A 24,900-nucleotide genomic window follows, 5' to 3' on the forward strand; every position below is an offset into this window, starting at 1 on the left:
ACAATCAGGAAATGGGTCAGTGATAGAAACTCACCCCCCACCCCCACTTTCCCACCTGAGGCCCAAGCAGGGTAACCAACTAGGATTCCCGCATCCCCAACCTCCTCCCACTGGTCTCAAAATTGGGACTGGCAAAAAGTGGCCATTGTGTCACTTAACTGGAGTGAGGGCTGGCCTTGACTTCCCCCATAAAATTGTACACAGGTCAATGGTCGGTGGGAGGGTGGCAGGACAGCCACCCATGGATTGTTTCTCCCTTCCCACCATGTAAACCATCTGGCAAAGGCCTGTTAAATTTTCTCCTAGAAGTGAGTGCAGTGTAAGTGTGCAAATCTTTTCTTATTTTTTATTTGTTCATGGTATTTGGGCATCACTGGCTAGGCCAGCATTTATCCCTAATTGCCCTTGCTCAGGGGGCTTTAAGAATCAACCACAGTGCTGTAGGCCTGGAGTCACATGTAGATCAGACTAGCAGATTTCCTTCCCTGAAGGACATTAGTGAACCAGATGGGTTTTTTTTTTAATAACAGTCAGCAACGGTTTCATGTTTAGTATCAGACTTTTAATTCCGGATTTTTATTGAATTTAAATTTCACTATCTGCCATGGTGGGAGTTGAACCCTGGTCCCCAGAGCAATACCCTGGATCACCATTCAAGTGACAATACCACTATGCCAATGCCTCTCCTTTAGCAACTAGCAGCCAAATATATTGTTCCCTTTGGAAATTGCAGCAAGGCTGTAAAACAAAAGGCTGTTACACTTGCAAAAAGCAACCATTCAATATTTCACAGCACAAAAGTAGTATCTACAGGACTGTTCCAGTCTGTTAAAGGCATAAAATTATCACTCACGTGTCCTTGTGGTAAGGATAAGCAGTCTTTGAACACCTTGCCAGCTCTACTCTGTGAAATATTTTACTGTCCTGAACCCCACCACCTATGATGCCCCATCTGCATGAATACAGACACAGGAATTCCCCAAAATCACTCTAAGGCCTAAATTTTCATGCAGATGTGAAAATACCAGCAGAGGCCCAAGTCCGGAAGCCCCACCCCCAAAACTGACCTCCAGCAATTTTGTAGGAGGAATAATAGCACATTCATGGTTCCTGGAGGCAGCTGCCCCATATAAATCAGCAGCTATCTCCACTCATGCGATTTTGGTGAGGTATGAGTCTGAAACCCAAAGTGTGCTGATTAGACCTGGTAGGAACAGGTCTGAACCTTGCAGATTAATTTGTAAAGCTAGGGCACCCTTTTGGAGAGGTGGGATATGGTTCCAGGACACCTTTGAGAGAGGTCTGGTGCCCTTTGGTGGAGGTAGGGTACCCTTTGGGATAAATCAGGTTCCCTTCAGGATTGTTAGAAGTAGAAATGAAGATGCATAAACTCATTTAACTGTCAAAGCTGTCAAAGAACTGTCAAACTTCATTGCAACTGTCAAAGTTCATTGGAACTGTCAAAGCTGTCAAGGGATTTAATTCTGCTGGGCTTTAAATTTTTTAAAAAGTGTGGAGTTTTAAAAAATATATATAGTGCTGGCTATTTCACTCTGCTAGTTGACATAAGCCTGAGGGTTATCACTATCGGATTTGTGCTGCATGACTGATTTTACAACCTTAATTGTCACAGCGGGGTGCCTGTTAAGTATGTTATCATAAGAGATTAGTTGAAGGAATTTCAATGCATTGAATGTTTTGTTTTATCAATGAGAGTGTTTCTTAAAATAGTGTTATCACCAATAAACACAAATTTATTTTAAGTCAGCATGGCTCTTGAGATTTGCCTATGGTGGATACTAGATGAGTTAGCATGATGCAGGTAAGGGCAAAGGGTGGTGGGTGGTGGCCAGGCATTGGCATGAGTTGGAATTAAGTTGACAGAGGGGCTCGACAGGGCCATGGGGATGAGTGGGGGCATGGGTTGCATGGGGCATGAGGGGTCATTGAGGGGTGGATAGAGGGGCATCGGCAAGCATAGGGGCTATAAAAGGCCATAGGATGAGTGGGGAACATGGGTTGGCAAAGGAACTATGAGGGGCTGTGGGGTGGGTAGAGGGGCATAGGGTACCATAGGGGCTATAAAGGGCCATGGGGATGAATGGGGCATGGGCTGGAATATGAGGTGTGAGGGGATGAGCGATGGGTGGAAGGGCATAGGATGGCATAGGGAATATGAGGGGCTATGGCAGGCTGGTTAGATGGGCATAGAGTTGCATGAATTGGCATGCATGAGGCATGGAGAGTGTATGGGGGATGAGAGGGGTGAGGGGTGAGGGCTGGACTGATGTTTTTTGTTTTATTGTTTTTTTCCAATCTTTCACACAGTACCGAAGCACAGAGGCAGGCCTTGCAGCCAGCCTGTCTATGCACCCGGCAGCCTCTGCACTCACTTCGAAGGCGGCAACTTCTAAACCTGCCCACCTCCCTGGAATGAAAATCCCAATTTCCAGACCTCGTTTTTTCCCAGGTCAGGTTTGCGGAGCTGGGAAATGTCCCATCTCTGCACACCCGACCTGGAAGCAAAAATCTGGGCCTAATTGTGTGACTCAGAATTTCAGCACATTGCAACTCCCTCCCCAGCTGTGATAAGGTTGTGAAGTGGGACCATGGGTTTCTAACTCTTGCACATTTTTATGTTAGTCGACACAGAACAAACACATGTAAGTTATAGGCTCCAACATAAGTGCATTGAATCACACAGCAAAACTGTTGTCTAAAAAATTCAGATAAAAATAATTTGTACCACCAACTCTTCTGTTTTCTCACGATCAATTTTGTGATGGATAAATATTTGTCCAGTCTCGCGATCAATTGTAAACAAGCCTTTCTCAGGTTCAGTGTCCACACCTTGTCCTTTAATTGAAAACAATATTGTATGGTTTTGTGACTTGTCATTGGAAAGCTGCAAAAGAACAAAATTGTTAGTAATAGTTGCTTGGTAGTACAGAACTTGAATATTGCTGAAAAAAGAGACTGCCTGTCAAAGCTTTTAAATTGCATTCATCACTTGTCCTGATGAGTGCAAGACAAAAATCTTTGACGGTATGCCTCTTTTCTCAGCAATACTCAAAATTGTTACTTGTGGAAATAAAGTTGTTGTGAATAGAATGATCTTATAATAGTATTTTATTGAAATATAAAAAATATTTCTCAGGCCTTAACTATCAAACATAGTGCACCCTCGTTAAACACTTTTCCCTTGAATTTACGCTGTGCTATTATAGTTGCAACGTATAAGTTGTTAAGCAAAAATGCCTCTCTGTTAAAATAACCCATTTATTGTTATTTTAATTGATTAATGTACTCTGCTGTTCTGGAGATGGTGAGATAATTTCCACCCAGTCCACCTGTCTGTAGGCGTGCCAATGCCTGTAGACCTGGACATTGGCATCTTGGTAAGTATTGTCTATTATTTACTCTAGCATCCTGCCTTTCTCACAGCAGAAGATACAGCACTACATATAGTATTATTTTTATATTCATTCATGGGATGTGGGCGGCGCTGGCTAGGCCAGCATTTATTGCCCATCCCTAATTGCCCTCGAGAAAGTGGTGGTGAGCTGTCTTCTGAACCGCTGCAGTCCATGTGGTGTAGGTACACCCACAGTGGCGTCAGGGAGGGAGTTCCAGGATTTTGACCCAGCGACACTGAAGGAATGGTGAAATATTTCCAAGTTAGGTTAGTGTGTGGCTTGGAGGAGAGCTTCCAGATGGTGGTGTTCTCATGCGTCGGCTGCCATTGTCCTAGATGATAGCGGTCATGGGTTTGGAAGGTGCTGCCTGAGGAGTCTTGGTGAGCTCCTTCAGTGTATCTTGTAGGTGGTACACATTGCTGCCACTGTGCATCTGTGGTGGAGGGAGTTTGTGCATGGGGTGCCAATCAGGTGGGCTGCTTTGTCCTGGATGGTGTCAAGCTTCTTTAGTAATGTTGGAGCTGCACTCATCCAGGCAAGTGGAGAGTATTCCATCACACTCCTGACTTGTAACTTGTAGATGGTGGACAGGCTTTGGGGAGTCAGGAAGTGAGTTACTTGTTGCAGGATTCCTAGCCTCTGACCTGCTCTTGTAGCCATATTATCTATATGGCTAGTCCAGTTCAATTTCTCATCAAGTTACTGAAATGCTGTCAAAGAATATCTGCCATCTTAAGCCAGGTTTTAACGTGTCATTTTTATGCTTTAGCTCAGATCTCATTGCTTCCCTTGGGCACTTCCAGCCCCACCAAAAATGCACCAGAATTTCAGAATAGTGAAAAATCCCACCCCTTGTCTCTTGTTTCTTTTAATTTCTCCCTTTCACACGCAGAGGCCCTCTCTTACCTTGTTCATATTCTTAGCCTCATCCAAACTGGAGAAACAGAGGGAGAGAATTAAGGGATGCTGAGCATTAGTGATAAAAAGAGACAAAGAAAGTATGAGAGAGAAAAATTGAGGGAGATAGGCAAACAAGGGAAGAGACCACGATGGAAAAGAAGAAGCAGAGAACGTGCGAGAAAAATAATTTTAAAAAACCTGAGATATTAAAATAAAACAGAGAGAAATCAGAAAAATAAGAGGCAGGAAGAGTATGAAAAAAAGCCAAACACATACGGAACAGATAAACTCTTGGGGCAGGATTTTTTGGATGGTGAGGTTTCCTGCCAGCCACCTGAAGAATCAGTGGGGAATGCATCACCACCGATACCGGCAGCTCTGCTGCTATTCAACACGTCAAGGAGTTTTAATTGGCTGAAAGCAGGACTTCTGTCCCTCATTTTGGAGGAAGTCCCACCTCAGAGAGCTTCCAGCCAATCTGATTGGCTGGTACTCTGTAATCCCAGCAGCACCAGTAGCAGCGGTGGCCAGGACTGGGACTATAAGTGATCCCCAGATTCAAAGCCACAGAGTCCAGGACCAGTTAAGTACAGGCAGGGAGGGGAAGTGAGTACCAGGGAGGTAAGGATAGAGCGGTGGGGGCCCGGATAGAGAGGTCAGGGGGGAAGGGGAGCACCTGTGGGTGGTAGACCTTGAGGGGGGGGTGCCCAATATGGAAAGGAAACATTAAAGGAGGCACCCTCCCCACCCTTCCTGCCAGAGGCCCATGCAGGGTGACTTTCCAGGCTTCTCTCCTACTCCTGAACTCCTCCTGCTGGCCTCAATATTGAGGCTGGGCAGGGAATACCCTTTAAGTGGCCATTAATTGTCCACTTAATGGCCTCAATTGGGAAAGGGCAGGCCAACAGATGCCTCCAACGCCCCCTGTAAAATTTCATTTAGGTCAAGTAGGTGGTGGGACTTTAAGAAAATCCACCATTTACAAACCCACTGGCGGTGGGTGGGTGGGGGTGGGGTTGGCATGAAACCCAGCCCAGAGTTTCAGCCAATTTACACAAGCATAATGATTCAACTGGCAGTTGGATTGTGATCTATGTTTCAGCTGTACACTATACTGGGATCAATGGTATCCACCCATGCTGTATGCAAGACAGAAACAGGCCATTTTGCCTAATTGGTCTACGCCACTGTTCATGCTTCACACAGAGCAAGGTTCAATTCTTCTGGCTGTTGTTCACAGTGCTGTTGAGGACACAGGAGATATTTAAGAGTTCCAGAATTTATGCCACAGAGCAAGGCACAAGAGCAGCCCAGGCAGACCCGTACAATGGAGCAACTTGGAAAGAACATAAAATGGAAAGATGCCTTGATTATAAAAGTCAGCTTGTTAGCTATCTTCAAGAAAGTAACCAGGACCAAATTAATTTAAATAGCCAATACCAAGCTAATTTCTCTGTCAGACATTCGATGAATCGTAATGCTTAGACATAAGGCTGCAAAAATCCAGGCATCTATATTATTCATGAGACCATGTACATACAGACACAAAATACACAATTTAAAGCAACAAATAGATATTAAAATTGTACCAACTAATGGCTCCCTGAAAGATTTGGAGATTTTTCATTATCCATTTAGTAGCTAAAAAAAATTCTCCTTTTTCTTTTCCTCTCATTGATAGCATACCTTTATTGCTTTTTTAGGGTAAGGTCCTGGATCATCTTCGAGAATTTGGAAAGTACCAGAAATCCATCTTCTCTTCTGACGGTGCAAGACCACTGAATGCTGTGACTCTACTCTGCACAGGTCCTAAAATTAAGAATTCCAATATTTAACATTTAAATATCCAAAATTAACATTGATCACTATGCCAAATAGCTTAATAAATTTCGTAGGTTCCACTCTGAAGATATGATATTGCTCCAATACAAACCAGTAAGAAATCCTACTTAGAGTTAAAAAATCAGTGGGCAGGATTTTCCCCCCGTCGGGGGCAAAGTTGAATGGCGAGTGCGCACAGGCACCTCCCGATCGGGGGCGCAGCCCCATTTTACGTGGGCAGGCCAATTAAAGCCCGCTCAGTGCGACGTCGCATGGAAGCGCTATGCACTCCCTGTGCGGGCGGGGGGAATCCCTAAATCGAGAGTGCTCTGTTATGCGCATGCGCGCAAAAGAGTGCACTCATCTCCCTGAGGCTAAGTGCTGCCTCAGGGAGATTGGCTCTACAATAAAAAATATTAAAAACAGAAAGAAAAAAAATTCCCTGACATGACCCCTCATGTGACACTGTCACATGAGTTGGGACATGTCCTTAATTTTAACAAAAACTTTAATAAAACTTTTTAAAACCTACATGAAGCCTCATCCCACCCATGGATGAGGTTTCATGCTTTTTCTAATTCCCGCCGGGGTTCCTGGCTTGCCCGCCAACCTTAAGGTTGGACGGGCAGGTCCATTAATTAGTTAAATGACTCTGTTAATGGCCTCGATTGACCAGTGACAGGTCGGCGGGTGCACAGCTGATTTTGCTGCACCCCTGCCTACCTGAAAATTTAAATGGGGTGCGTCATTTTACGTGCCGGCGAGCGGGCCCACCCCCCGCTCGACAACGGGAAAGCCCTGCCCAGAATACTCGAATCATACATTGTACCCAATAAATTTTCACCACTCCTGTTACATGCAATTAATGCCTCTTTTTGCATCTTCTTGTTAACAACAGGACAGACCTGGAGTTTGAATTGAGTGTGAGAATCAGCAAGAGCAGCAGCGGGGGTTAAAAGTGCAGAGAGACAGAGCAGGACTTCATTGTGAGAATCAGCAAGAGCAGCAGCAGGGCTTAAAGGTGCAGAGAGACAGAGCAGGACTTCAGTGTGAGAATCAGCAAGAGCAGCAGCGGGGGTTAAAAGTGCAGAGAGACAGAGCAGGACTTCATTGTGAGAATCAGCAAGAGCAGCAGCAGGGGTTAAAAGTGCAGAGAGACAGAGCAGGACTTCATTGTGAGAATCAGCAAGAGCAGCAGCAGGGCTTAAAGGTGCAGAGAGACAGAGCAGGACTTCAGTGTGAGAATCAGCAAGAGCAGCAGCGGGGGTTAAAAGTGCAGAGAGACAGAGCAGGACTTCATTGTGAGAATCAGCAAGAGCAGCAGCGGGGGTTAAAAGTGCAGAGAGGCAGAGCAGGACTTCATTGTGAGAATCAGCAAGAGCAGCAACGGGGGTTAAAAGTGCAGAGAGACAGAGCAGGACTTCATTGTGAGAATCAGCAAGAGCAGCGGGGTTAAAAGTGCAGAGAGACAGATTGGGACTTCAGTGTGAAAATCAGAGAGAGCAGCATTAGTGTTGCGAAATAAGTGATAGCCATTCGCTGACTCATTCCTCGGGGCAATGCCTTGGCCAATCAGGGTCAAGCTGCCTGGTTTATATTTTAAGCAATGCTTTGCAATTAACTGTCATCCACCATCACTGGTGCATTCTCCATGGCAATGCCTCAACCAGTCAGAGTCCACTTGCCAACCAATCAGCACTCTCTTCTCATACTCTATAAATTGTTGGTTTTCCCTTATATTAGTATTCTTACGAATTGTCCTGATGAGTGTAAGGTGAAAAGCTTTGACATGTCTCTTTTTCAGCAATATTCAAGTTCTGTACTACCAGCAATTATTTCCAAATTTGCTGATGACACAAAAATTGGTGTGAATGTGAGTTGTGAAGGAGTTCAAAGAGGCTTCAGGGAGATTTAGACAGATAGAATGAGTGGGCAAGAATCTGGCAGATGCAATATAATGTGGAAAAATGTGAAATTATCAACTTTGGTAGGAAAAATGGAAATGCAGTGTATTTCTTAAATAATGAGAGGTTGGAAAGTGTTGATGTGCAAAGGGACCTGGGTTTCAGTGTTCATAAATCACTGAAAGTGGGCATGCAGGTTCAACAAGCAATTAAGAAAGCAAATGGTATGTCAGTTAGCCTTTGTTGCAAGAGGATTTAAGTACAGGAAGAAGGATGTCTTTGTGCAGTTGTATAGAGCCTTGGCGAGACAACACTTGGGCCAGAGTCTTCCATTCGGCGTGCAGGGGTGAGCCCCACATGCCAACGCGTAAAATGATGTGCAATGACGTTGGGCATGCGTCCCGACATCACCGCGCCTCATTCTGATCTTCAGTTCGGCAGGTGCACGCTGGAGTCGGCTGCGCACCTGCTGAACTGTCAAAGGCCTGTTAAGGCCATTAATGATCTAATTGAAGTACTTGGCAGGGCTGCCCATTCAACCTTAATGTTGGCGGGCAGGCGGAGAGCCCCGGCGGCCTTCGCATTTTTTCATGGAACCTCATCCACGGGCGGGATGAGGTTTCATGAAGTGTTTATTAATTAAATAAAATGTGTTATGAAAATTCATAAACATGTCCCAGTTCATATGACAATGTCACATGAGGGGACATGTCTGAGTAATTTTATTTTTCTGCTTTTCCAATTTTCCATAATGAAATTGGTTTCCCTGAGGCAGCTCTGTGAATTTATTGGTCCACCCACGTAAAATGGTGGCGTGCAGCCAATTGCAGGCGGCGATATGATCTGCGCCGGCCTGCACCCGCTCCCACCCAGCCTGCCTGACGGGGAGAAAATTTTCCCCTCGGAGTATTGTGCACAGTTTTGACCTCCTTACTTAAGGAAGGATATTTTTGGGATAGTGGGATTGTCCTATGAGGAGAAATTGAGACTGAACCTGTATTTGCCATAGTTTAGAAGAATGAGAGGTGATCTCATTGAACGTATAAAATTCTTACAGGGCTTAACAGGGTAGGTGCAGGAAAGATGTTTCCCCTGACTGGGGGTTGGGGGTGGGTCTAAAACCAGAGGACACAGTCTCAGCATAAGAGGTAGGCCATTTAGGAATATGATGAGGAGGGATTTCTTTGGTCAGAGAGTGGTGAATCTTGGGAATTCTTTCCCCCAGCAAGCTGTAATGACTCAGTGATTGAGTATATTCAAGACAGAGATTGATAGGTTTCTGGATATTAACGATATAAAGGATTATGTGGATAGTGCAGGAAAATGGCTTAAAATGGAAGATCAGTCATGATCTACTTGAATGGTGGAGCAGACTCGAGGGGCCAAATGGCCGACTCCTGCTCCCATGTTCCTTTCTATACATTTGCATGTAAAATTTAAATTAGGAACTCCACACTTATTGTAATAATGTATATGTAATAGATTTATGGACCTCAATTTTAATTCAGTTCTACCTTGCTGGGAGTCAGAGCAGAGCGGACCTGCAGGTGACAGTTGGGAGCTGAGGAGAGCCTATAAATCCAGACCGGGGATTGCAGAGCGGCCTATCTTGCTGGGAGTCAGAGCGGAGAGGACTTGCGGGAGACAGTGGGGAGCTGAGGAGTGCCTATAAATACAGACTGGGGATTCTAGTGAAGAGCTATTCAAGAAGGGAGGGATGCAGAAAACAGGAAACTATAGACAAGTTAGCTTGACGTCTGTTGTGGGGAAGTTATTAGAATCAATCATTAAGGAGGTTATAGTTGGGCACTTAAAAGAGCTCAAGCCAATCAGGAAGAGTAAGCATGGTTTTGTGAAAGGAAAATCATATTTAACCAATTTATTGGAGTTTTTTTGAAGGAGTAGCATGCACAATGGATAAAGGGGAGACTGTAGATGTACTGTACTTAGATTTCCAGAAGACATTTAATAAAGTGCAACATCAAAGATTATTACAGAAAATAGAAGCGCATGGCGCGGGGGGGGGTAATATATTATGGAAAGAAGATTGGCTGGCTGGCAGAAAGCAGAGAGTATGCATAAATGGGTCTTTTTTGGATTGGCAGGATGTGACGAGTGGAGTCCCACAGGGTTCTGTACTGGAGTCTCAACTTTTTACAATTTACATCAATGACTTAGATGAGGTGAGTGAAGGCATGGTAGCTAAATTTGCAGATGATAAAAAGAAAGTAGGAAAGTATGTTGTCAAGAGGACATGAAGAAGTTGCAGATGGATATAGAGAGGTTGAGTGAGTGGGCAAAGATCTGGCAAATAGAGTTTAATGTGGGAAAATATGAAGTTGTTCACTTTGGTAGGAAGAACAAAAGAGCAGAGTATTACATATATGGAGAACAGATGCATAATTCTGAGGTGCAGAGGGATCTAGGTGTTCTAGTGCGTGAGTCACAAGAAGTTAGTATGCAGGTACAGCAAATAATTAAGAAGGCTAATGGAATGCTATCCTTTATTACGAGAGGGATTGAACATAAAAGTAAGGATGTTATGCTTCAGTTATACAGGGCATTGGTGAGACTGCACCTCGAATACTGTGTGCAGTTTTGGTCTCCTTATTTAAGGAAGGATGTAAATGCATTGGAGACGGTTCAAAGGAGGTTTACTAGACTGATACCTGGAATAAGTGGGTTGTCTTATGAGGAAATGTTGGACAGACTGGGCTTGTTTCCACTGGAGTTTAGAAGAGTGAGGGATGATTTGATTGAAGTATACAAGGTCCTGAACAGCCTCAACAAGGTGGATGTCAAAAGGATGTTTCCTCTTGTGGGTGAATCCAGAACTAGGGGCCACTATTTTAAATTTAGGGGTCGCCCATTTAGGACTTAGATGAGGAGAATTTTTTTCTCTTAGAGGGTTGTGTGACTTTGAAATTCTGTGCCTCAGAAGGTGATGGAGGCGGAGTCAATGAATATTTTTAAGGCAGAGGTAGATTGATTCCCTTGCCTAACAAGAATCTAAGGTTATTGGGTTTAGATGGGAATGTGGAAATCAAAACACAAGAAGATCAGCCATGATCTTATTGAATGGCTGAGCAGTCTCGAGGGGCCAAACCTTCTACTCCTGTTCTTATTTCTTATGGGGCTGGTTTTCCAAGTGAGGGACAAGGACCTTGGGCACCCCAAACACTGTGGAGTTTTCAGCATGGATCTCCTTTTGTAAACTGGTTTCGCCATCTGGAAGCTAGCCTGAGTAACAAGTTTGGCATCACATCAGGTGGGGAATGCACTGCAGAAGAGTGTAGTTCAAGAGCAGGTACGGAGCCAGCTGCTAGGATAGATTTAGAGGAGTGGGCATTTTGATCCTGTGGGTTTTGATCTGGGGGAAGGGAGGGGGTCAGTGATCCATCAGAGGGAGTGATCAGTGAGACTGACGGGGTGAGAGATGTTTGTGATCCTGAGGAGTGTAGCTGGGGTTTGTGATCCTGGTGGGGTGGTCTGCAATCCTGGGGGGTTGGAGGGGAAGCAGGTGTGTTTGGTAGGTGAGGAGGAAGCAGTGCTGGAATGGCACTTACCACTTCCATGTAGCAGTCCTCGCCTCCCTTTAAGATGCTGGGTTCTGAGGCCCAGAAACTTGGCCAGCCACTGTTGAACTCGAAAGGCAGATAAAATCTGAGAACAGCTGTCTCATTATAATATTGAAATAATCAATCCACCTTCTATGAGTAGTTCACAGTCTCCCAATCCATTAAAACTGCAAATAGGCAGGTTCAAGGTGGGTCAGGTTTGGGTATGACATTTTTCACAAATTTCAATAAATTCTCTCTATTATCTGTCACTTATATTCCTTTGTGTTAATGCCATCTTACTTTCCTTCTTTTTTAATTTCACTTTCTGTAACTGATTGGACAGCAAACTAAATATAACTCTTCAAAATAGGGCAGAGTGTAAAATGGGTGGTTGATTCCCTTATAACTCATTCTTCGCCTGACCATAAATGTTAAGATTATCCCCATGGGTCTGAACTAGGCCAAGCAGCTATAGAATCGTAAATCCTATTGAAAAGTAAAGCAAAGCATAGATATAGCACATCCTTCTTTTCAATGTTCTCCCGCTTTTCCGTACAACAGAATTGTAGGATTAGCCAGAAATTTCCTCATTTTATTAAGCACTAATTTTTGTGCTGACCTGGGAATCTGTAGCCCCAGCCGCGTATTCACTATACCCCCTGACCTTCCCCTCTCCGATGCTGAACGTTCAGTGCTCAGCAAAGGACTTAGTTTCATACCCTTACGCCCTCATCTCAATGAATTTCGGGCTCGGCATGATGCTGAACTCTTCTTCTGCCGTCTTCGTCTCCGTGCTCACTTCTTTGGGCAGGAGTCCTCTCCCCATTCAACGGATCCTTTTACCCACCTCCAATATTCTCCCTCCACTTGGACCCCTCCCTCTGGATTCTTACCTTCTCTTGATCTTTTCATTGAGAACTGTCGGCGTGACATTAGCCGTCTCAATTTCTCTGCTCCTCTCACCCATTCTAATCTGTCTCTCTCTGAACTCACTGCACTCCGTTCTCTCAGGTCCAACCCCAACATTGTCATCAAACCCGCTGACAAGGGTGGTACTGTTGTTGTCTGGCGCATTGACCTCTACCTCGCGGAGGCTGAGCGTCAACTCGCAGACGTTTCCTCCTACCTCTCCCTGGACCATGACCCCACCACAGAACATCAAGCCATTGTTTCCAGGGCTGTCACTGACCTCATCTCCTCTGGAGATCTTCCTCCCACAGCTTCCAACTTGATAGTCGCCCAACCTCGGACGGCCCGCTTCTACCTCCTACCCAAAATCCACAAACAGAACTGTCCTGGCAGACCGATCGTGTCAGCCTGTTCCTGCCCCACGGAACTCATTTCTCGTTATCTTGACTCCCTTCTCTCTCCCCTTGTCCAGTCCCTTCCCACCTACATCCGTGATTCCTTTGACACCTTACGTCACATCAACAATTTCCAGTTCCCTGGCCCCAACCGCTTCCTCTTCACCATGGATGTCCAATCCCTCTACACCTCCATCCTCCACCAGGATGGTCTGAGGGCCCTTAGCTTCTTCCTTGAACAGAGGCCCCAACAATCCCCATCCACCACTACTCTCCTCCGTCTGGCTGAACTTGTTCTCACACTGAACAATTTCTCCTTTAACTCCTCTCACTTCCTCCAAATAAAAGGTGTGGCTATGGGTACCCGCATGGGCCCCAGCTATGCCTGTCTCTTTATGGGGTATGTGGAACATTCCTTGTTCCAGTCCTACTCCGGCCCCCTCCCACAACTCTTTCTCCGGTACATCGATGATTACTTCGGTGCTGCTTCATGCTCTCGTCGGGACCTGGAAAAATTTATTAATTTTGCTTCCAATCTCCACCCCTCCATCATCTTCACATGGTCCATCTCTGACACTTCTCTTCCCTTCCTTGACCTCTCTGTCTCAATTTCTGATGATAGACTGTCCACCAATATCCATTACAAGCCTACCGACTCCCACAGCTACCTCGACTACAGCTCCTCACACCCCGCTTCCTGTAAAGACTCCATCCCATTCTCTCAGTTCCTTCGCCTCCGTCGCATCTGTTCTGATGACGCTACCTTCAAAAACAGCTCCTCTGACATGTCCTCCTTCTTCCTTAACCGAGGTTTTCCATCCACGGTCGTTGACAGGGCCCTCAACCGTGTCCGGCCCATATCCCGCGCATCCTCCCTCATGCCTTCTCCTCCTTCCAAGAAACATGATAGGGTCCCCCTTGTCCTCACTTATCACCCCACCAGCCTCCGCATTCAAAGGATCATCCTCCGCCATTTCCGCCAACTCCAGCATGATGCCACCACCAAACACATCTTCCCTTCACCCCCCCTGACGGCATTCCGTAGGGATCGTTCCCTCCGGGACACCCTGGTCCACTCCTCCATCACCCCCTACTCCTCAACCCCCACTTATGGCACCTCCCCATGCCCACGCAGAAGATGCAACACCTGCCCCTTCACTTCCTCTCTCCTCACCGTCCAAGGGCCCAAACACTCCTTTCAAGTGAAGCAGCATTTCACTTGCATTTCCCCTAACTTAGTCTACTGCATTCGTTGCTCCCAATGCAGTCTCCTCTACATTGGAGAGACCAAACGCAAACTGGGCGACCGTTTTGCAGAACACCTGCGGTCTGTCCGCAAGAAAGACCCAAACCTCCCTGTCGCTTGCCATTTTAACACTCCACCCTGTTCTCTTGCCAACATGTCTGTCCTTGGCTTGCTGCATTGTTCCAGTGAAGCCCAACGCAAACTGGAGGAACAGCACCTCATCTTCCGACTAGGCACTTTCCAGCCCTCCGGGCTGAATATTGAATTCAACAACTTTAGATCTTAAACTCCCCCTCCCCCTATCCCCACCCCGTTTCTTTCCCCCCCCCCGCTTTTTTTTTCAATAATTTATATAGATTCTTCTTTCCCCACCTATTTCCATTATTTTTAAATCTAAAACTAAAACCTTTAGTCTTTCCACCCCACCCCCACTAGAGCTGTACTTTGAATATCCTGTCTTCCATTCTTAATTAGCACTTTTCTCAGACAAAGACCACCACCTTCAACACCTCTTTGACCCTTTTGTCTGTGACATCTTTTGATTATCTGCTCATCTCCACAATCACCACACCACACCCTCAATGTGTCTCTCCACCCCACCCCCCCCACCACCCACCCCCCCTCCCCACCCACCTTAAACCAATTTATATTTCTCCCTTCTTCTAACTATGCTCCAGTTCTGCCGAAGGGCCATGAAGGCTCGAAACGTTAACTGATTTCTTCTCCGCCGATGCTGCCAGACTTGCTGAGTTTTTCCAGGTAATTCTGTTTTTGTTTTGGATTTCCAGCATCCGCAGTAGCTTTTAGCTTTTTGTTTTTATCTGTAGCCCTACTCCATTATAGACAGCAGCTCTATTAGAAACAATGCAGTAGCTAATTTTGATTATTGGGCGAGAGGCAATTTTTAGGCCCCGGCCACATTTCAATTGAACCAGCAATCTGTGGGGAGGTAGATGAGCACCCCAATGCAACTGGCCAGATTGAGGCCAACTGATATTGGCTCACTGAGACAGCCAGCAAGGTCATTTCAGGAAGTTGCCCGGCTCCAAAAATAATTCCACACATCACAACCCAACAGTCTCATAAATCAAGAGACAAACTTATAAAAGTCAAGAAGGTTAATATAAAAATCACGAGTTGCGAAGCATTAACAATTTGGCTGACAGTTGGTTTATAAATTTCAGTGGAGGATTATTTATTTTCTAACAGGCCAGAAATTCTTTATAAAAACTATATTCCTGCATCTGAAAATGTTTTATAAAACATGCTTTAAAAACTCCAACATGTTACCACCACATTGCTATACTTCTCAGCTCTGAGAAATTCCTTTTAGCAAAAGATATTTCTTTGATAAAACAGTGCATGCTCTTATGAAATAATTAGAAAAAAATTAAGAACTTGCATTTATATAACACCATTATTGACCTCAGACCATCCAAATGTTTAGACAAATTGTTCAAATGTTTTAATAGGTTTTCAAAAGGACATTGACACTAGGGATTTTAGAAGAAGCTGTGTCACTACAGAGAGAACTTTTACAGAGCTGTTAAATATTCTTAACTAAGCGAGATCTCACGATAAAGATTGTGGCAAGACAAGGCCTGCAGTTTGATAAAATTCTTGTATTACACACACAGGTTTGGTTCTGTTTTTGCACCTACAGACCATCCATGATGACAAACAAGTAAAATGTAATTAATGCTTGAACTTGAATAAATTTTATGTAAAGAGTACTTCATCATGTCATGTATAAAATAAAATTTAATAGAGCGGACTGACTTTGCAAAAAGTATTTTGATCGTTAATAAAACAATAAGCTTGAATAGGTATAAACTTGAAGCCTATTTGATCTAGCAAATTTATATAGAAAGCAATATACTTTATCATATATTAGCTGAACATATCATACGTTTACAAATTCTGCTTCAGATTTATTAAACTCATTTTAACAATATGACTGAAAGGTACGTTCAATAGTTATTTACCACTCAAAGGTAAAAACGAATGAGTAAAGCAAACTATTACTTACTATTGTGAAAGAAAGCATCAGGACAAAGATTCCTAAACACATGTTGACGAAGCAAAGCAGCAAAGATGCAAGACTGGATAACCTCTTCAAACCATAGTCACAAATGACAACTAGTTTAGGGTATGAACACCGTAGGATGGTGAAACTTGAAATTCCTGTTTTTAATGATAGGTTATTTATTCTCAGGTTCCTACATTGATGAAGCACTATAGTAATTAACCAGATTCCATAGACTGAGGGAAATGCTCCAGGAGGAGGCTGTTCTTGGCAGCAAGACATTATTTGCATGTGACACTTAAACAGTAGTAGCAAACATTTCAGATTCAATATGGAAAAAGCTTTTATCACCAGGAAGTCAATTCCAAAGACCAATAATCCTGATTAAAAAAACGTATTTTACACAAGAATATCTGTTTGATTTCTAATTCTGGGTTTCCTTGGGTTGCTATATAAATGTATATTATTTTTTAACTGATGAGTGCCACTCTAGGCCAATCACTATTCCTGTATTATGTGCAATAAACTGAGCAGAAAAGTATGATTATATATTAATTTGTAAGTGAAAACTGAAAGTATGCATGTCAGATTAAATTCCTTGCACCTGATTTTGCAGGGGGGGTGGAGGGGACAGGGGAGTTATCATTACCCCTTTGACACTGACCACAACCTCAGGATGTTGGGCATGCGCAGATTAATGTGGAAATCCTGAATTTGCGGTCTGTCCCTTAGGGATCCATCATAGACTACACTGTCCTCTCCTTGCCCCGGAACAAGCAATTTGGAAATCAGTAAGAATTTCAACTTTCCCACTGCTACACGGCTATTGGAAACCCCATAAAAATTTATACCAAGTACCATCAGTTGAAACTGGGTTTTTAATGACGATGTGATTAATAAAATTTGCTGAATAACAGATTCTTTAATGTGATTGGTTCCTTAGACAGCTTGATGACATTACTGTATCTCCATGCTGGGAATGTCCAGTAAAGGTCACAGTGATCAGCTGCAACATCACTCCATGTTGCTAGAGGGGAAGATCTTGCCACAGAGATTGCGGTATCTGTCAATGAGACTTGGGCATGAATTTTCACAACGACAGAAGAGCTCCATGCCTTAGCCAAAATGTCACCAAAGCCCCAATTCCAGAAGTCCCTCCACCAAACCCGGCACCTACCATTTTCTCCAGGGGCGAGGAATGGGTGTGGGTTGTAGTTTACACATCCATGGTTCACAGAGGCAGTTGCACTTTAAAAGCGCAGCTGCCTTCAAACAGATGCAATTCCCGCCGCTGGGATGTCCAAAACATGTCTCATGGGCTTTACACCTTTGAGCAAAAGGTCTAAAGCTGCTGGAGTTATTTGGAGACACCCAAGGAACATTTTGGAGAGGTCCAGGTATCCCTTTTGGAGAGGTCAGTTGCCCTTTAGGATTGTTAAGAGTAGACATGAATATGTGGAAAAAGTGGACAAGATCAGTGGAACTGTTGAGCTATCAAGTCATCTATATCCGCAAGCCCTCTAAATTTTGGGGGGAAAGAAACAGCCTGCTGGGGCTGCTTGTAATTTCACTCGCTGTCTTTTGACATTTTAGGATTAGTGCTGCATGACTGACTGATTCCTCAACCTATCATTATCACAGTGGTGGGGGGTGGGGGTGCGGATGTGTGTGGGGGGGTGGGTGTTGTAAGTTCACAGTTTGATTGACAGTTCCAAGTAGTCACAAAGTCTTTGATGTGGGGCTATGAATACAGATGTTTATTTTCTTGAGGGAATAACTACCTGAAGGAATTTTTAAAACATGTTAAGTACTTGAAGAAATTTAATTCTATTGAATGGGGTTTTAAGAATTATTTTCTTTTAAAAATAGTAAATTCTGCAATAGGCACCTAGAATTTTATTTTATTTCATCTCACCATAGCTCCTGAGATCTGCCCATTGTGGATATAGGATGGGTTGGCATGGAGGGTGTAAGGCAGAGGATGATGGGTGGAGGCTCATGGATTGGCATGAGTTGGATCTAAGTTGGCATTGGGGCTATAAAGGGCCATGGGAATAAATGGGGAAATATGGGTTAACATAGTAGGAGGAGACATGGGGCATGGTTAGAGAGCCATAACTTGGCATTGAGGGTATGAGAGACCATGGAGGTTGGGTAGGGTGATAGGTTAGAATGGATGGTATGAGGGGCCATGGGGCTGGGTGGAAGGGGATTGGTTGGCATGGAGCACATGGGGGGATGGGGTGGGTGGGAGGCATGAGGCGACATGAATTGACATGGATGGGGCATGGGGAGTGTTTGGCAGGAGATGGGATGTGAGGGCTAGAGACCTGTTTTCTGCTTTCTTTTATTTATTGTAACAGAGACAAAGTCATAGAGCACTGAGGCTGGCCTTTTAAACAGCCTCCTCAGCACCCTGCAGCCCCTATGACTGGCTCCCCACTGACTCCCAGGTGGTGGGCCCAGCTCCCATTAACACCCGCTTTCCGGGATCACAAATCTGAGGTACTTTCTTCTGAAAGTATGGGGTTGCGGAGTTGGGAATTATTCCAACTCTGCGCTTCCGGCTCAGGAGTGAAAATTCAGCCCTTAGTTTGTGGCCAGTAGCAAACATCCTTGCTTCACCACTGAGCAGAAGTTCCAGCTGGGCCATTGATTCCCAGCATGGAATATGGGCTGGAAAATTGGCAGAGTTTTGTTGTCATGTCTCTGACCCACAAGTGTACAGAATTTGTGAAAAAAAACATATTCAATTGAATGTAAAATGATTAGAAAATGTTTTTATAGCCTTCTTTAAAATTGTATAAATATAAAATAAAGGGAAAGAGAAGTCAATAACCAGTAGAACTAACTTTATGCAGCAAGTTACAACACAGCTCTTACATAATTCTATCTTATATGCAAATCAAGAGAAAATGATGTGGCGTAATCAGTCAGTATTAGTTTACCTTAAGTCTTTTAGTATCGGTCTCCACAGATACGACAGCCTTTCTCTCAGCGATAATTGCTTTGTAAGGAGAAGATAAAGGTTCTGTCTTTTCTGGGGGGTTTCTCAATCTGCCAATAATTAATGGAGGAAACCCTGAGTAAATTTGGCTCATCCAGCTAACCTTCTGACTTTGCCAGAGCCTTAAAACTGTGGAGCTCTTTGGAACTAATTTTATCCTCACCAGACCAGCAGTAAACAAACGTGATTGGACTGCTGCCCATTATTTCACACCAATGTGCAAATTAAGGTTTGCATTAACCCTCTCACCCCAATCATTCTCTAAAATCTTATTTTCTCCTGATGTCTTCAGTCTTTTATGTCTCAAGAAACGCAAGAAGACGGCAGCCCCCTGGTTTAATGATGCATCTCTCAAGTGCCATTTGAACACTGTGGAGGCCTACCGTGATGTCCTCCACCCCCGGCTCTGGCTGGAGGAGGGGCAGCAACATCAGTAATCAATCATGATGTGGTGGCAGAGGTGGCCAGGGCCAGCGCCCGACAAAATAAGACAGCTACCCAGTGCCAAAAAAGGATGAATGATCTCCTCCAACCAGACAGGGTAAGTCACGTTTCTCATCGCCCAACTCACACACTCACAAAACCATCACGCATCCACTGCCAGTTCAAGGGACATCACCATTCACTCTCTCACACACACCTTCATTGTCCTCATCCCATCCATGGGACCAATCACCACTCACACATACTTATCAGCTGGCCTGGCAGGCATCCTGCTTACATTCTCCATTTGTCTTCATGCAGAACAAGCTGGCACACAACAAAATGGAGAGAGATTATGATGCAGTTGATGGTAAAGGCTAAATTGTTCAAATCCCAGAAGGAAACTTGAAACAACTGTCATAACCCATGTTTTGAGATGTAGACTTTGAATTCAGTAGTAATAAGACCACCGAGTCTCAAGAGGATTTTTATAAAATTAAATTAAACAAGAAAGATTGTAAGCACATACATATGTCTACAAGATTACTACTATAATAACCACAAAAATCCCCTAATTAATCTGACTCTAGTTAGACCCCGGTAAGGCAACAGCAAAACACATGGGGCAGAATTTTGCCCTCATCAGGCAGGCTCAGCAGGGGCAGGCGGGAATCCGACTGCCCCCCCGCAATTGGGGTCCGACCCCAATTTCACGCTGGCGGACCAATTAAGGCCTGCCCAATGTGAAACACGGCTTGTCACTGGCCGACAAGGGCCAAGTGGGGGTGGGGGCCTGTTGGCCTCTGGGTCCAATGGTGATCCAGCGAGCTGTATAAGAATGACCCAGGCAGCCCCATAAAGGCTGCCAGGGAAGGATGTCTGCATGCCGTTGCAAGGATGGAGTTGAGTGTGGCAGCAAATGCCAGGCGGGAGGGCAGGTTGAGGGGGAACTTGGACCCCTGTTTTTCTGACGAGTTCCTCACTACCCTCCTGGAGGAGGTGGCTGCCAAAAGGGAGACCCTTGACCCCAGAGATGGGAGGAGGAGGCCACCGGACCTCACAAAGAAGGCATGGAAGGAGGTGGCAGCCCGGGTGAGCAGCCACGACGTGGTGCGGCACACCTGGGTTCAGCACCAGAAGCACTTCAATGATCTGCTGCACTCAGGAGGGTGAGTACCATGTTGGCATGGGTCAGTGTGGTCAATTGTTTTGGGCTGGCCGTCCACCGGTGGAGCTCAGGGGTGTTAGAGTCTGAGTGCCAACTGTCAATCACGCCGGAGCTGGCCAAGGGGCTGAGCCCTGGCTGCTTTGACTGAGTGCCTTGCAGCTCGAGGCCCACAATCTGCATGTGTCCTGCAAGATGCTCCTCAGCTGGAGTTGGCCAGGCTGCATTGGCATTGCAGCTATAGAGTGGAGTAATCAACGCTCCTTTGTCCTTTCAGGGGAAGACATCCCATAACAATATTGAGAGGTCGCAAACTGGCTGAGGACCCCCACACCTCCTCATCCTCTCCCACTATGAGCAGGAGGCCTTGGAGCTCGAGAGGCGCCATGCACCTCGATCAACCGGCCGCGGTGAGGCCGGGGTGTCAGACGAAGGTAAGAGTGCAGTGCACTGAGGTGAGAATTTCGGCTTGTGCAACCATTCTAGCGTAGTCTCTTCATTGATGTGAGCCTCGAAAGATTCAATCTTTTGATCATTGAAAGACGATGGCACCGTGACACAGATCTCCGTTGTCTCACCAGGGTCCCTGGCATGCACAGTGACAGTGTGATGACTTTAACTAATGACATGTCCTTCTTCTCTCTTTTAGGTTCACCAATAGGCATTCGCTATTCGGACCCTGAAGGGCCACCCCTGACACTGGAGGACCACCATGCTCCCAAGCACCTGAGTCACACCCATCTTTGAATCAGGCACCAGTGCAAATACCAGCACCTCGGTGGGCAATAGTTCGGCGGCTAGTATCTCGGTACACATTTCTGAGAGCACTTCATACTCGTTTGAGGTGCAGGTGGAGGCAGAGAAGGCCCAGGGCGTTGGCAGTCGGAGGACTGCTGAAGACCTGGACATGCTAAGCCGAAGGCTGATGATGGGCCTCTGGAGTCGTCCATGAGGCAGCAGATATTGGATGTCCAGCGGGGTGTGCGGGAAGATCTGGCAGAGATCCAAGAGGCTATGCATGCCATGGTCTCCGTTGTGGAGGAGACCCTGCGGAGCGTGAGCACTGCGTTGACCCTCATGGCTGAGTGCAATGCCTCCTCCATGGAGAGGCTGCTCCAGGAACAGAATCAAGGGTTGCACTCGGACCTGCAAGCCCTCATACAGGCACTGATCTCAGCTGGTCAGTGTTCGTGTGTGAGATGGATCGGGCACCCAGTATCCCAGCTAGGTACCCATCCATCAATAACAAGCAGGGAGGTCCACAGCGACCTCACATTGTCACATGAGCTGCCTGTTGTCTCTGCGGGCTCCTCTCAGGGCGCTCTGGATGATGGCAGCAGCTCCTCCGCCCCTCTGCCAGTGACCGTCACATCTGATGAGGCTGTGATGACTGGGGAGATGCCAGCCGCGGCACTGGCCACTCCCTCCCAGGCGGGGCCAGCACAAGCTCCACTGGCCAGAGGGCGAACACCAAGGTCATCAAGGTCAACAGGACAGCAGAGTCAGCAGGCTGTCTCCAATGCCTGACATAAGACCAAAACATAGCACTCACAAACATAATTTAAAGCACCTTAAGCGCAAGAGGGACTGGTTACGGGTGATCTTTTGTTCCCCCATTTTGTTTTTCTTTTTTTAATGATGTGACTACCAACATCGGTTTTTTTCCGTTCACTACTATGTGAGTTCCAACATTAAATTACATTTGCTTTTGTGTTATTGGCCTGTGTATGCTTCATTTGTTTTGTAGGTGCAGGGTAGGCCAGTGTGTATTGCTGGACGAGGGTGGTTCAAAACCTGATTGCACAGGCACTGAGTGTATCTTGAGGGCCAAGGAAAGGGTCACTTCTGCGATCCAGGATGGAGGTGGCAGCCCTGGCATGAGGTGGTATTTCTTATTTGGCAGCTTATCTGAAGGGGTATTGGATCAAGGTGTACCTGATGTCCCTGCCTCCATGCCCTCACCGTTCGCCTCACCGTGTTCACCTTCTGACTCACCACTGGATTCATCCTCTGTGGCCTGTGGAACTGCATGAAGATCCTCTTCCTCCAGTGGTGCTCCCCTTGCCAGTGCCAGATTGTGGAACACGCAACTTGCAACCACTATCAGTGACACCTGCTCAACGGCGTACTGCAGTGACCCCCCTGAATGCTTCAGGCATCGGAAACCCATCTTGAGAAGACCTATGGTTCTCTCTACCACTGCCCCTGTGTAGGCATGGCTCCTGTTGTACCGCTGCTAGGCCTTTGTTCTTGGGTGGTGGAGAGGCATCATGAGCAACCTTTTCAGGGGATAGCCCTCGTCACCCAGCAGCCATCCACCCAGTCGGGCTGGAGCACTGAAGAGCCTCAGCACCTGGGAGTGTCTGAGGATGTAGGCATCATGGAAGCTGCCTGGGTACCTTGCACAGACTTGTAGAATCAGCATCCTGTGATCACACACTATCAGCACGTTCATGGAGTGGAAGCCCTTCCTGTTGACAAAGGCACCGGGCTCACCTGCTGGTACCTTGATGGCCACATGTGTACAGTCTATTGCACCCTGGACGCGGAGGAAGCCAGCAATGGCTGCGAAGCCTCTGGCTCGCTCAGCCTGGCTGGCCTTGTCTGTATGGTAAAGAATAAATGTCAGTACCCACCTGAACAGAGCTTCTGTCACCAGCTTGACACAACTGTGAACAGCTGATTGGGAGATTCCACACAGATCCCCCACTGAGCCCTGGAAAGAGCCAGAGGCATAGAAGCTAAGGGCCACTGTGACCTTCAGAGCCAAAGGCATGGGTTGTCCACCCACACAGTGGGAGTTGATCTCAGGGCTGATCACCTGACAAATGGAGGCCACAGTCTTCCTTGAGAGGTGGAGTCCTTTTCAGCATTGCACCTCAGACATGTTGAGGTAGCTGCATCGCTGCCTGTAAACCCTGGCAGCAGGATAGTTACATCTTCTGCAGCCCCTTCCACCTTGGACTTCCTGCTGGCCCTGGGCACCTTGGGCCTGTGCGTCTCCTCCCACAGGTCCCTGCCCTGGAAGCCAAATAGGGAGATGTGGCCTCCTCTCCCTTCTGCCCCTTTGTTCCTCCTCAGAGGAGGTGCCTCTAGCAGAGACCAAAATACCCATAACTAGGGAAAGGGAAGCTGCCTGATAACTGGAAGGATCCACATGGTCTGAATCCCGACAGGACCTGGAAGACACCAATGTGTCCAGAAATGAAGCCTGGAAATGCTAAGAATTAAGCCCTGACCAGAGATTAAGCTGACAAGTACCAATAAGCCACCAGCAACAAGTTATCTCCAAAACTCCTCAGTACTCACACTGACAGTGTTGCTGACCCTTCTTATCCTGCCTGTGGATGGGGTTTTGCAAATTGTGGTTTGCCCGTCTTGACCATGCGACGAGCAGAAAATCACATGGGCAACATTAAATTGCCGTCAATTGGGTTGTCAAGGGCCTTAACTGGCCTATTAATAATGGTGGGCGTGGCTCCGATTCCTGCACGTGCTCGCCGAGCGAAATAGTACGCGAGTGCACAATAACATTAGGACACTCGCCTGACATCATCGCGAGTCATTTTACACTCAAGCGGGTCGGGTGCGCCCACTGAGCGAAAGATTCTGCCCATAGATTTAAACAGACTCCTGGCAAAGCACATTCTGGACAGTCGCATTCAAAATAAGTTTCTTTCAGCTCTGGGTCCTTGCAGACAGACTTGAGGCTTATGAGCTGAAAGCTTTAGACCTTAGAATCCCCCTTCCTTTTACCAACAGCCTTCTCTTCCTTTGTACATATTTTCCTCTGAATGCAAATTCTCATTGCCACTAAATTTTTTTTAACTTTAAACCTTCTAACATAATCTTTTCATAATACCACTTTTCTAATAAGCTTTAAAAAGTAAACACATTGGGCAGGAATTTACGCATCGGCGAGTGGGGGCAGGATGGGCGGGGCCCGCTCTCCGACACGTAAAATGACGCGCGGTGACATCGGGGGGGGGAACTCCCAGCGTCACCGCGCCCCATTTATATTTTTAGGAAGGCAAGGGCGTAGTAAAATCAGCTGCGTGCCCGCCGACCTGTCAATGGCCAGTTGAGACCATTGACAGAGACAATTAAGTAATTAAAGGACCTGCCCGT

At 46.0% G+C, this 24,900-nt stretch overlaps 1 protein-coding gene across 1 annotated transcript in view; it reads right to left on the reverse strand.

The window, feature by feature from the left end:
* The window catches only part of LOC144688570 (cadherin-like protein 26), a 106,466-nt gene extending 89,992 nt beyond the window's left edge, over positions 1-16,474 (reverse strand). Inside the window, exons 1-3 of the mRNA XM_078555305.1 lie at positions 16,181-16,474; positions 6,003-6,125; positions 2,747-2,905 (exon numbers count right to left, since the gene is read on the reverse strand). Coding sequence (XP_078411431.1) covers positions 2,747-2,905; positions 6,003-6,125; positions 16,181-16,468 — 570 coding nt within the window. The 5' untranslated portion in view covers positions 16,469-16,474. The remainder of the gene's footprint in view (positions 1-2,746; positions 2,906-6,002; positions 6,126-16,180) is intronic.
* Positions 16,475-24,900: the final 8,426 nt, after the last annotated feature.

The sequence above is a fragment of the Cetorhinus maximus genome, chromosome 13 (assembly GCF_964194155.1).
Source record: "Cetorhinus maximus chromosome 13, sCetMax3.hap1.1, whole genome shotgun sequence".
NCBI lineage: Eukaryota > Metazoa > Chordata > Chondrichthyes > Lamniformes > Cetorhinidae > Cetorhinus > Cetorhinus maximus.